Consider the following 11,363-nt stretch of genomic DNA (forward strand, 5'->3'; position numbering starts at 1 on the left):
ATAGACGAGGCATGAAAGAAATTTCAAGTCTCTCGTAATTGCGGTCAAGGCCTCTTCGGATTTGTGTCTATGTCAAAATCTTATACTTGAATGTCATTATGATTCTCCATATGAAATATTTGTTTTTTTTTATATTTAGAAAATATTTGAAAAATGAAAAAATTATTTTCATGCACATCTATATGAAGTTTGAATTAATGTAGTATTTATTTTAAAAAACCTTTTTAAATATTACATATATAAAAAAAATGTTTCGCGCTCGCCCTCGTTTCTAATAAATAATTACCTCTCTCTAAAGACATTGGATTCCAAACATATTACATTTATCCAAGTTTGTCGAGAATATTCTAGATCCGAGGAATATAAAAAACTGAAACTTGCACAATCCATTTATAGCATGACTTATAACCCGTCCTGATTCGCAGATAAATCCAAGCATTATATATATGCACATACGTAATTGTCAGCTGATGAAATGTCAAGCGATATATAATGACTGGTTCGATAATTGACGTAGAAAAAATTCGAAAAAAATGTATTAAAAAAATCGAATAATAACGTGTTTAAGCTATAATAATGTTACATTGCACATCATAAACGGAAGACGGTGTAAATAACGGATGTGCAACGATCGAGACGACACGTGCGTGCGAAACATGCATCCGAGCGACTTAATGGCCGCTCGTTTCTCTCCGAGCGAGGTTCATTGCTCTTATTGCACAAAGATGACCTTCGGATATTTACTTATTTGTTGAAGAAACGCATAGTAATTAGGAGGGCGTAGCTTTGGCAATGATACATGTCAGATTCGTGCGCGTATGTGTGTGTGACTGACAAATAACACGAGAATAAATTATTCTTAGCAAAAACATCTTAAGTAGTCTAAATATACCGCTCAATGTCTTCCTTGACATATTTATTGTCTACTTTAGAGACTCGGTATCGTATATTTTTATCTAAACAATTAATTTTCAGAGTAAGTTCTTTTGTTTTATTTATCATAATTTATTTTTAATAGCAGAGAAAGAAAGAGAGAGACAAAACATAAGTATGAAATAAATTTCATAAAAGTATTCTTTTTTTATTTTTTCTCCTCGTGCATAAAAGGAGCTTTAAATCCAAGACGTTTATTAATAATAATTAATAAAATCTTGAATATGAAAATTTATTTTCAAAGAGCATTATTTATAAATGTATCTCAACATCAAGTTTGATAATATTTGCTATGCTCTCTTGTCAACCCATTGATCCGTTCATTCATTAATCATGATAAGCTTACTCCCCATTACGAGCGTGATGAACAGCTTCTGCAATATCTGCATTATCAATGGAGATCTATGAAATTCTCTTTGACCATGCAGTGCCCTCTATATGAAAATATGCAAATTACATGGTAAAAAAAGTCGGTATAGTCACGATGCAACATTGCCAACACTTGCACCAAATAAATTCATCATTCAAACATATTTGAGCCGTAATAATGCTGGCATTATTGATACTTTTCCAGGCTAATATAAATCGAATTAAATTTTTCATTAAACATTTTTTACATTTCTCTCTCTCGCTCTCTTAGACGTTCTTTTATCAGCTGATTATAATAAGAAACGATTTTACCGACATACTGGTAAAATATTTAATGTATAATATGGCACTCTATATGTATAAGTGCATGAATGTGCGCATTCAGAAATTAAATATCAAAAATACTAAAAATTGCTTATTTTATTGAGATATTATTTAATCATCTATGTTACCTGCGATATATCGCACTTGATAACTCCGAAATTCTCTAAAACTTAAACTTGTCGCGAAACGAAGAAAACACGACATATCAATTAAGATGGATTATTATTTAATTGTAACAACCGAGGTTAGGTTTAATTCTTTTTACACCCACAATCTACATTGTAGATCAATAATTTAGAAAAAAACGGACCAACAAATGATTAATTATAGCAAGATTTCAACATTCGAGGTAGCTAACCTAAATTTTCTTTACAAGTCTTAAATGTTGTTTGAATAATTTTTGTATCGATGTTTCGAGATCTGGAGAACGTATGATATGTAAGACAGAATAAATTTGATCTCTAATCACCATAGGAAAAAATAAAAGCTGTCACGAATTTTGTAAGAGTACAAACCTTTCCACATTATTCCAGATTATCAGTGATCTTAATCTGACCTGTAAAAAAAGTTGAAGTTAAAAATCTTATTTTATTCCTTGAAGGCTTTGAAAGATGAGTTTAAAGAATTAAAAAGCTATTTGTCATTTCAGTCTCTTCTTGAAAAAGATTACATATTGCATGATATTTTGTTTATTACCTTCTACTTTTTATTATCGCTACTTTTTTCACTCTTGTCGTCGTATAAAACTGCTCGTTAAATCCACCATTTATTGCATTTGGTGGTGCATATTGCATGTGCAATTTACTTTTTAAGTGTATTTGATATGATGAATGACGAGAACCAGTTTAAGAGAAAATCATCTGCATATTAATTCCTACTTAATTTCAACATTGTTCATAACCTTACACACACGTGTCTAGCTGAACACAATGATAGGATTTCAAGAAAATATTTTTCAAATTGTCACGAAAGACAATTTAAGATAATTACAGAATACAGAAAAATAAATGCTATCGATATTCGAATATTTGCAAGTATTTTTCAAATGCGCGATTTATATCGAAACAATTAAATCGCGTTGTTTTGCTGAAAGCTATTTAATGAATATATTTATATAAGCATATAGTATAAAGATATGAAAGAGAGAGTAAAATACGAAGAGCAAAGAATATGTATGTAACGTATAAGATCGTAAAATGCAATAAATGTTTAAAGCACTTTCTCTCTCCTCGTGTAAATAAGTTAATGGTTAATTTGACATTATGTGAGTGCTACGCAGTAGTTATTGCCTGCGATATCAGATAATCAACAAGTTCGAATGCGTTATTACTTCGAATATCTAGATATCTCAAATAGATTTTATATATTTTCGATGATTAAAAGCTTTAAATAATACTTAAAAAATACCGTAGGAAAAAAATATATAATCTCATTACTCGCCTAATTCATATTTAAAACAAAGTTATGATTTTTCAAAAGCTACTTAATTAAGATTGAAAAGTAAAATAAAAAACTGCTGATTTATGATAAAATGTAAAATTATGAAACATCGACTTGATTTGTTTTAATCTGCATAAAAATCCCAGTTAATTTAATATACTTAAATTATTACTAATTTTCGTAATAAACCTTCCCCGATATTTTGTAAAATAATGAAAAATGAAACATTAAATTAAATTAAATTCCTTTTTAATTTAATTTCGGGAGAAAGGAAAAATGCTGAAAATAGGTAATACGTTTTTTAGAGCGAAATGCGAGGTTTGTGTCCCAACGTATGATAAATTGGGGCCCTGAAAAGGGCCAATTTGTATCGGGAGTGAAGGAAGCAACATTAGAAAATTATTTCTTCGCTGCCTTCTTCGTGGCTGCAGCCTTGGTGGTCTTAGGCTTCGGGGTTTTAGTCTTCGCAGCCGGGGCTTTCGTAGCTTTCTTGGTCTTGGAAAGATTCTTGGTCTGAGCGGCGGCTCTCTGCTTCGCCGCAGCTTCCACCTTCTTCGCCGCCGCTGTTTTGGCGGTCTTCTTTGGCGTTGCCGGCTTCTTCTCGGCGGCCTTCTTCGCCTCGGTCTTCTTGGCGGGCGCCTTCCTCACCACCTTCTTCTCAGGGGTCTTCTTGGCGGAGGCGCGTTCCTTGACGACGCGCTTGACCTTGCTGCCGGCCTTAGGACTGGGCTTGGCGGTAGCGAGCTTGAACGAGCCAGACGCGCCTTTTCCCTTGGTTTGCACAACCGCGCCGGACGTGACCGCCGCCTTCAGGTATCTCTTGATGAAGGGCGCGAACTTCTCGCCGTCGACCTTGTAGGTCGAGACGATGTACTTCTTGATGGCAAGCACGGACGAGCCCTTGCGATCTTTCAGCTCCTTGATGGCGGCCGTGACCATCTCCGCGGTAGGCGGATGCGTCGACTTGGGACGCTGGACCTTAGCTTTCGACTTGGCGGCTTTCTTCGCTGCCGGAGTAGAGGCTGCATTCTCCACAGCTGCGGTGTTACCGGATGCGTTCTTATCCTCCATGGCGAGATAGAAGATTGTTGTGCGACGTTTGCAGACGAAGAGTACAAATCTAAACTTTCGTTCTGAACGCTCACAGATGACGCTATTGCACGAGGCGCTCGCCGCGCGACTACTTGTATTGTGAGCGCGGACCATGGAGAGAGGCCCTCCCAATGTTGCGAGTGCCATTCCACTGGGAATGAAAGAGCGCCCGGTAATTGTTCGTTGTTTAAACAATATTTTGCACAATAAAGGCCGTGCGGTCGGCACGCGGAATCGTAGAAGCGAGTAGCTAGTTTTGTTTCATATGCGTTTTGTCGCTCCTTATGACGATGCGCATTGATTTTTACGCGGTTCCGTGCGGCGCGAGCGGCTGATTCATTCGAGGGACTCGACACAACTCGCAAAATAACTTAATAAACAATACAATTATCGATGCACCGCGCGTTTATGCGGTTCACGAAACGTCGTGATAGCTGTCCTAACTGATCGCAAGTGTTTACTTCGGACGAGATACCAAATTCACCCTGAATATTACAACTTTCGTGGGTGGCAGAATACAAGCGTTAGCGCATCACAATGTGAAATACCGATTACAAAGTACATTTGCAGACAATTTTACGGAATAGTGTAAAATGTCATTATCGATCGGGAGGAGGGCGGATATCGTTAGGTTGTGATATTATATGCATAATCACGAAATTTCATCGAAAAAAACTCTATATGCGCGAGACGATCCCTTGTAAGGTGTCGATTGCATTCGTACGGTTAAACGTACCTCTTATAATAAACCGTCCGAGACATGATAACGAAGTCACTATGAACAATCATATTAAGAAAAAATTACATTCGATAAAGCACGAACGACCGTAATGTCATTATTTTCTTCAAATTACTAAATCCGAAATGCAATTAATGCCAGAATTCATTTCCGATCTGCGTGACCGAGAGAACGTGAAGATCGAATCGCGAATTGAAAAATTGTCGGTTTCGTAAAAGATTAATCATTTCTATTGAAAAGAATATTTTTTGTTTGAAACTATCGATCGATGATGTACTTACGATTCTTACTCTTAAAAACCCGTCGTCAAAATTCAAAGTAGAACATGTTATCCCTTATGCGAGATTTACGTCGGAACATCTTAAGGGCTGATTTATAGTCTTAGTCAAACGTTTCTTTGCACTGCGGCATTACTTAAATTTACATTTTCAAAATCGTGTTTTAAAGATATATTTCTATATTTGAAAATATATTTTTATTAATTTTATAGTAAAAAATTAATTAATCTCTAAGTGTACATAATTTGCATAATTTAATGCATACACTATCATTTAAAAGCTACTTCTGTTTTAAAGTTAACGCAAGATTCGTAGTCACTTAAATTGAGATTTATATCTATTTATGTGAATAATTTCAATCATTTTTACCATAAAACTTAAATAAACTGTTTTGAAAGAAAGTACGCCACCTAAGTCCATCTTATCTTATTATGTTATCTTTGTTATGTCTCATGTTCATTGTTTGTTTGAAATAATACATTCTCTTTATCTGACAAATAATTAATTTAATTTTGAAAATAACGAGGTTTCTGTGCTACTTTTCAATTTTATCTATGCTTTCAACGTTTAATATATAAATCAATGAATAAAAATATATATATATATATAATTTTGTTTACATTATTCGTATAATCAAAAAATATGTAAAAAAAGTAATTGTTACATGCAAGATATTTTCAAAGCTTTATGAGTTAATATTTCGTATATGTATATATTTTCTGTACTTAAAAAAATATAACACGCATATATAGATATATTTGACCGAGAAAAAAATAACAGTTTCGAAAATCAAATAACATTAAAAGTCGTAGTTCATTGATTTTCTTTTTGTAGGTTAACTTTGTGTCTAAAATAGTTCTATAATCTCTTGAAGAATATATAATACATATATGATCATTTAATAACACCTCTCGGAATATACTATGTAACTACAAAGAGTAACGACTTTTATAATACGAGTTATTTATAATCTCTTGAAAAGTATGCACATCTAAAATTATACTCTGACTACTTCGTCTAAGTACATAATAACATATTGATCGATATTTTTCTTCGTAATTATTCTTATTTATAATTTTTTCTAATTTAATTAATTCATGGAAAATAAATACAATTAAACAATTTTAACAGAAAGTGCAGCACATCTCAGGATTTTAAAAAAAGCTTCATACTTCAAAATGTACAAAATTTTAATAAACTAAAAAAAAAACTTGAGTATATTTTAAAATAATTTAAAGCATATTGACATATGACTCAATAATAAAGATATATTTTCATGTGCGCGTATAAATATAATATTTTGTTGCATAATCTATTAATAGACTTCAACTTAGATAAAAAAATATTTTATTCTACAATTTTTAAAAAAGAATTTCAGATGCATACTGATATTCTTTATATTTAATATTTGACATTAAATATGATATTTTTTATTTTTTATAATTCACGTGTCTTTAATATTGAGATCTTAATGCTTTTATATACATAAAGTTGTATGAATAATGCAATTATATTTAACTTTAAAAAACCAATTTATATAGCATTATATGACTAAATATGTACAAGTTGTGAATCAAACTCCAGTATTGACATATCAATGAGAAGACATTTCAGAGTATATCGATTGTAAAACTAAATTTTATCGCGTTTATCTTTCAAACATTTCTTCAAACTTGAATCATGCATATTATATACAAATAACTATGTTCAAACGTAATCTTGAATTTAATTGAAATTAATTATCTCGCGCATCAAATGTTGTTTATTAGCATTTTAATATGCATATAAAATTTGCAAACAAATATATATATATATATATATATATATATATGCATATATATATTATATTAATTAAATATAATATCCTTTTTATATATACTTTGTACGTGTACTTTTGAAGTAAACTTTTGTACAATTTTTCTCATAGGCTTTATAATTAAATAAAAATATAAATATCTAATTTTTATAACTTGTCATTTTTACATATAGGATAAGATAAAAGACAATAGTAATAGTATGTGCCTGCTGTATCCTGTATTCTGTATAGTGCCGTATACTACCACGCTACGTACTTAACATAAGGGAGCTCGCGGAGAGCAGAATTTCTCCCCACCACTGGAGCGGCAACCAATCACCGTCGAGTTGGCTGCGCGCTGGGTCTATATAAGCAGGCGACACAACGCGGACGGCACCACTTTCTACAGACTGTCGTTCTGGCCGTTTCGTAGTTTTCTGTTCGCACAATGGCACGTACTAAGCAGACTGCTCGTAAATCGACTGGAGGAAAGGCTCCACGAAAACAGTTGGCGACTAAGGCAGCGCGTAAAAGCGCCCCTGCTACTGGTGGCGTGAAAAAACCTCATCGTTACAGGCCTGGTACTGTGGCTCTTCGTGAGATTCGTCGCTACCAGAAGAGCACTGAACTCTTGATCCGTAAATTGCCGTTCCAGCGTCTCGTTCGTGAGATTGCGCAGGACTTTAAGACCGATCTGCGTTTCCAGAGTTCAGCTGTTATGGCGTTGCAGGAGGCTAGCGAGGCATACCTCGTTGGTCTTTTCGAAGACACTAATCTGTGCGCTATTCACGCCAAGCGAGTCACCATTATGCCTAAAGACATCCAACTGGCGCGTCGTATTCGTGGAGAGCGTGCTTGAAGAGTTTATAAACCACCGGCCCTTTTTAGGGCCACCAATCAGTTAGTCGATGGACTTGTGTCTCAGTTTCGCTTTAACATTTTTCAACATGTGTTTAATAAATTTTTACTTATTTCTACCTTATTTCATTACTAGATGAAGCTCTTTAAGAATTATATTAAATATGTATTTTTTATGAAATTATAAATTAGTACAAGAATCAAACAAATTAAAGTGATAATTTACAATTTTTATATAATTAAAGCTTATATTCGCTGTTTTTTAAAGTACTTTAGTTCTATTTAAAATCGATTTTAATACAAAGAAATGATACGTGAATATAAAGTATATTTCTCTGTTCGTTTTTCTTAAAATACTTAACGTTTTTATGTAAATATAGGAATCCATTTTTTGTGTGACTGTTTTTTTTAATGTTCAATATAATTTTATTTGAAACCGATTTTTTATATATGATTGATATTTTATTACATGCATATACATTTTTTGTTGTCAATATTCTATTAGTTATCATACAGACATTTTGTAGTTGTTAGATTATAAAGACATAATTTGATTATAAAGATTCGGATTTAAAAATTAATTCTCATTATACATATTAAAAATACTCATGTTCAATTCTATTTATTTTGCATCTTTGAACGTGTAAAGGCTCTGCGCACAATGAGAAAATATAATAAATATGAAATATTGAAAATAGGAATCGTTTAAAATTAATAAAATTGAAAAAGCTGATATATACTTATTGTTAATTATAAATTCAGGCTCTTGTTTAATTAGATCTTAATTTTTCATAGCCAAATTTGTATAGTTGTAAAATTTTTTCGAGATTTTATTATTTTAAAATAATTCTTATTTCTAATATTTAATACTTATTCCTAATATTTTCTCTATTGTGCGCAGGGCCTATGATAATTTTATACATCGTATTAATTGACTACCGATTGCTTCTATTCGTGTCATTCACTCCTAACCTTCATAACCTATGAAAATCTTCGGAGCAATTCTTAAATCATTTAATTATTCTATTCAGAATATTTCATACATGCGTTCGACTTTGCACTAACTATACCTATTAGACCAATCTTAAGTATTATATATTATTACATGTATATATATAAATTTATAGATTATTAATTATAAAACTTGTAAACTTAAAATTATTTTTATGTGTAATGTTAGTATCCTTTTAATAACAATATTAAAATAAGATAACTATTTCAGAGAAAGTATCTAGCAAAGTTTTGCGAATTTTATCATCTAACAAGTATAAAAAAGATGTTTGGCTTTATAAAGTGCAAAAAGTGCAACTCGGAAGTGTAGATGATTTCACCACATATTGACCTTAAATACTAATCTAATCTACATTTTACTGTAGAAAAATATCTTATCTTTGGATATTGCAAATTCTATTACTAGTCATGCAATGAATTTAAATATTACAAATATATGTATATTGAAATAATTAATTATAAAATTGTTCTTTTTAATAATTTATGTATTAATGAGTATATTATATAGCGACCAAAAATTGACTCAAACGTTAAATTATTTGTGGCCCTGAAAAGGGCCGATTGATATCCGCAGAAAATCCACGTTCTTAACCGCCGAAACCGTAGAGAGTTCTGCCTTGGCGTTTCAGGGCGTATACAACGTCCATGGCAGTCACGGTCTTCCTTTTGGCGTGTTCAGTGTAGGTGACAGCATCGCGGATCACGTTCTCAAGGAACACCTTCAACACACCGCGAGTCTCTTCGTAGATCAGACCGGAGATACGCTTCACACCGCCACGTCGTGCCAAACGACGAATAGCCGGCTTGGTGATGCCCTGGATGTTATCACGAAGAACCTTCCTATGACGCTTCGCACCTCCTTTTCCCAATCCCTTTCCTCCCTTACCACGACCAGTCATCTTGAGCTTCTACTAAGAGTATCGACAAATATCCACTACCGCAACAACGGATCGAGTGACGATGTGCACCTGGCGCGCTTCCCTTTTATACTTAGCCGAGTCGGCTTCTCCCCACCACGTCGACGCTGACCAATCAGAGCGCTCCTGTCGCTTCTCTACTATGGTATGCATTTCTACACTAGACGACAAAGAATTATTTTTCTTAATAATTTGATATTGATATTTGAGCCAATCGATGTAAAATAAATTATCAATAAATATATGCAAGTTACATATTTATTAATCAGAAATTGCTTATCTTTTATTTTGAGGAAAAGAGGAAAATATTTATTAAATATAAAAAATATGCATTTTTATATTTATTTGATAATTTACAAAGATAAAGAACATAGAATATGAAATTTGTTCTTGTATGATAAATTATATAAAAATATAAACAGATGTTGCATAAATTTAATTATATTAATGTTACATTTATTGCATATAGAATAATAATACTAGTACTTCTCAAGTACTAGTAGTGTTATTCTATATGCAATTAATGCAACGTTAATATAATTAAATTTATGCAACATCTGTTTATATAATTTATCATACAAGAACAATTTTTATATTCTGTGTTCTTTATCTGTTCTTTGCAAATTATCAAATATCTCCAAAAAATTGTATATAACCATTGTTTGATATTTATCTAAGTATTCCTAAAATATCTCAAAATTGTGTGATAAATTGTATAAACAGAAATGTGCATAAGTTTAATTATATTAACGTTGCATAAATTGTATACATAATAGCGACGCTAGTAGTATTTCTTCTCATAGAATCTCCCAAAAATTTTATAGCCACTGTTTAATACTTATTATAATGCACTGATACATAGTACACTAATGCGTAGTTATTTTTATTATAGTGCATTAATAAAAAAATATGATTAAAATAATATTCTCTACAATTTTACTGAATAAAAAATTAATTTCATAGCGATACAACACGTGTATTACTTGGCGATGCGAGCATCGACCAATGGCGTTGCAGCAAAGCTGGCGTCGAGCGCCGCTCGCACGTGATTGGTGCGCTGATAGTACCGCTCGTCGCTATATAAACCCGCATGGAAGTGATCCACGGAATCATTCTGTCTCTGAACTCGCTTCGACATAGAACTACGAGAGCTCAAGCATGCCACCGAAAGCTAGCGGCAAAGCGGTGAAGAAGGCCGGCAAGGCGCAGAAGAACATCAGCAAGACTGACAAGAAGAAGAAAAGGAAGAGGAAGGAGAGCTATGCTATCTACATCTACAAGGTGTTGAAACAAGTCCATCCTGACACCGGAATCTCCAGCAAGGCTATGAGCATCATGAACAGCTTTGTCAATGATGTCTTCGAGCGCATCGCAGCCGAAGCTTCGCGACTGGCTCATTACAACAAACGATCTACGATTACATCCCGTGAGATCCAGACTGCTGTGAGGCTTCTTCTGCCCGGCGAATTGGCGAAACACGCTGTTAGTGAAGGAACTAAAGCGGTCACCAAGTACACCAGTTCCAAGTGAACAAATTTCCAAAACGGCCCTTTTCAGGGCCAACAATAATATAACGTTGAATATTCTTGTATCGTATTATAAACATT

General features: G+C 33.0%; 4 protein-coding genes across 4 annotated transcripts; 2 read left to right on the top strand and 2 right to left on the bottom strand.

The window, feature by feature from the left end:
• Window positions 1–3,408: 3,408 nt before the first annotated feature.
• On the bottom strand, window positions 3,409–4,210 carry LOC114929233 (histone H1.0-B). Its single transcript, XM_029300711.2, has one exon. It carries the CDS (start codon window positions 4,135–4,137, stop codon window positions 3,466–3,468), a length of 672 nt encoding a protein of 223 aa, XP_029156544.1. The 5' UTR covers window positions 4,138–4,210; the 3' UTR covers window positions 3,409–3,465.
• A 3,171-nt stretch (window positions 4,211–7,381) lies between these two features.
• Window positions 7,382–7,952, top strand: LOC114929327 (histone H3). Its single transcript, XM_029300858.1, has one exon. The coding sequence runs from the start codon at window positions 7,419–7,421 to the stop codon at window positions 7,827–7,829; it is 411 nt and encodes a 136-aa protein (XP_029156691.1). The 5' UTR covers window positions 7,382–7,418; the 3' UTR covers window positions 7,830–7,952.
• A 1,445-nt stretch (window positions 7,953–9,397) lies between these two features.
• On the bottom strand, window positions 9,398–9,806 carry LOC114929194 (histone H4). The gene has a single exon (XM_029300638.2). The coding sequence runs from the start codon at window positions 9,736–9,738 to the stop codon at window positions 9,427–9,429; it is 312 nt and encodes a 103-aa protein (XP_029156471.1). The 5' UTR covers window positions 9,739–9,806; the 3' UTR covers window positions 9,398–9,426.
• A 1,042-nt stretch (window positions 9,807–10,848) lies between these two features.
• LOC114929287 (histone H2B) lies at window positions 10,849–11,341 on the top strand. The gene has a single exon (XM_029300781.2). The coding sequence runs from the start codon at window positions 10,915–10,917 to the stop codon at window positions 11,284–11,286; it is 372 nt and encodes a 123-aa protein (XP_029156614.1). The 5' UTR covers window positions 10,849–10,914; the 3' UTR covers window positions 11,287–11,341.
• Window positions 11,342–11,363: the final 22 nt, after the last annotated feature.

This window comes from Nylanderia fulva, unplaced genomic scaffold (assembly GCF_048542155.1).
Source record: "Nylanderia fulva isolate GAGA-0341 unplaced genomic scaffold, ASM4854215v1 Scaffold14, whole genome shotgun sequence".
In the NCBI taxonomy this organism is placed as follows: domain Eukaryota; kingdom Metazoa; phylum Arthropoda; class Insecta; order Hymenoptera; family Formicidae; genus Nylanderia; species Nylanderia fulva.

Bases quoted from the DNA above. Each gene is read 5' to 3' on its own strand.
- LOC114929233 (XM_029300711.2), bottom strand. From the start codon at position 4,137: ATGGAGGATAAGAACGCATCCGGTAACACCGCAGCTGTGGAGAATGCA.
- LOC114929327 (XM_029300858.1), top strand. From the start codon at position 7,419: ATGGCACGTACTAAGCAGACTGCTCGTAAATCGACTGGAGGAAAGGCT.
- LOC114929194 (XM_029300638.2), bottom strand. From the start codon at position 9,738: ATGACTGGTCGTGGTAAGGGAGGAAAGGGATTGGGAAAAGGAGGTGCG.
- LOC114929287 (XM_029300781.2), top strand. From the start codon at position 10,915: ATGCCACCGAAAGCTAGCGGCAAAGCGGTGAAGAAGGCCGGCAAGGCG.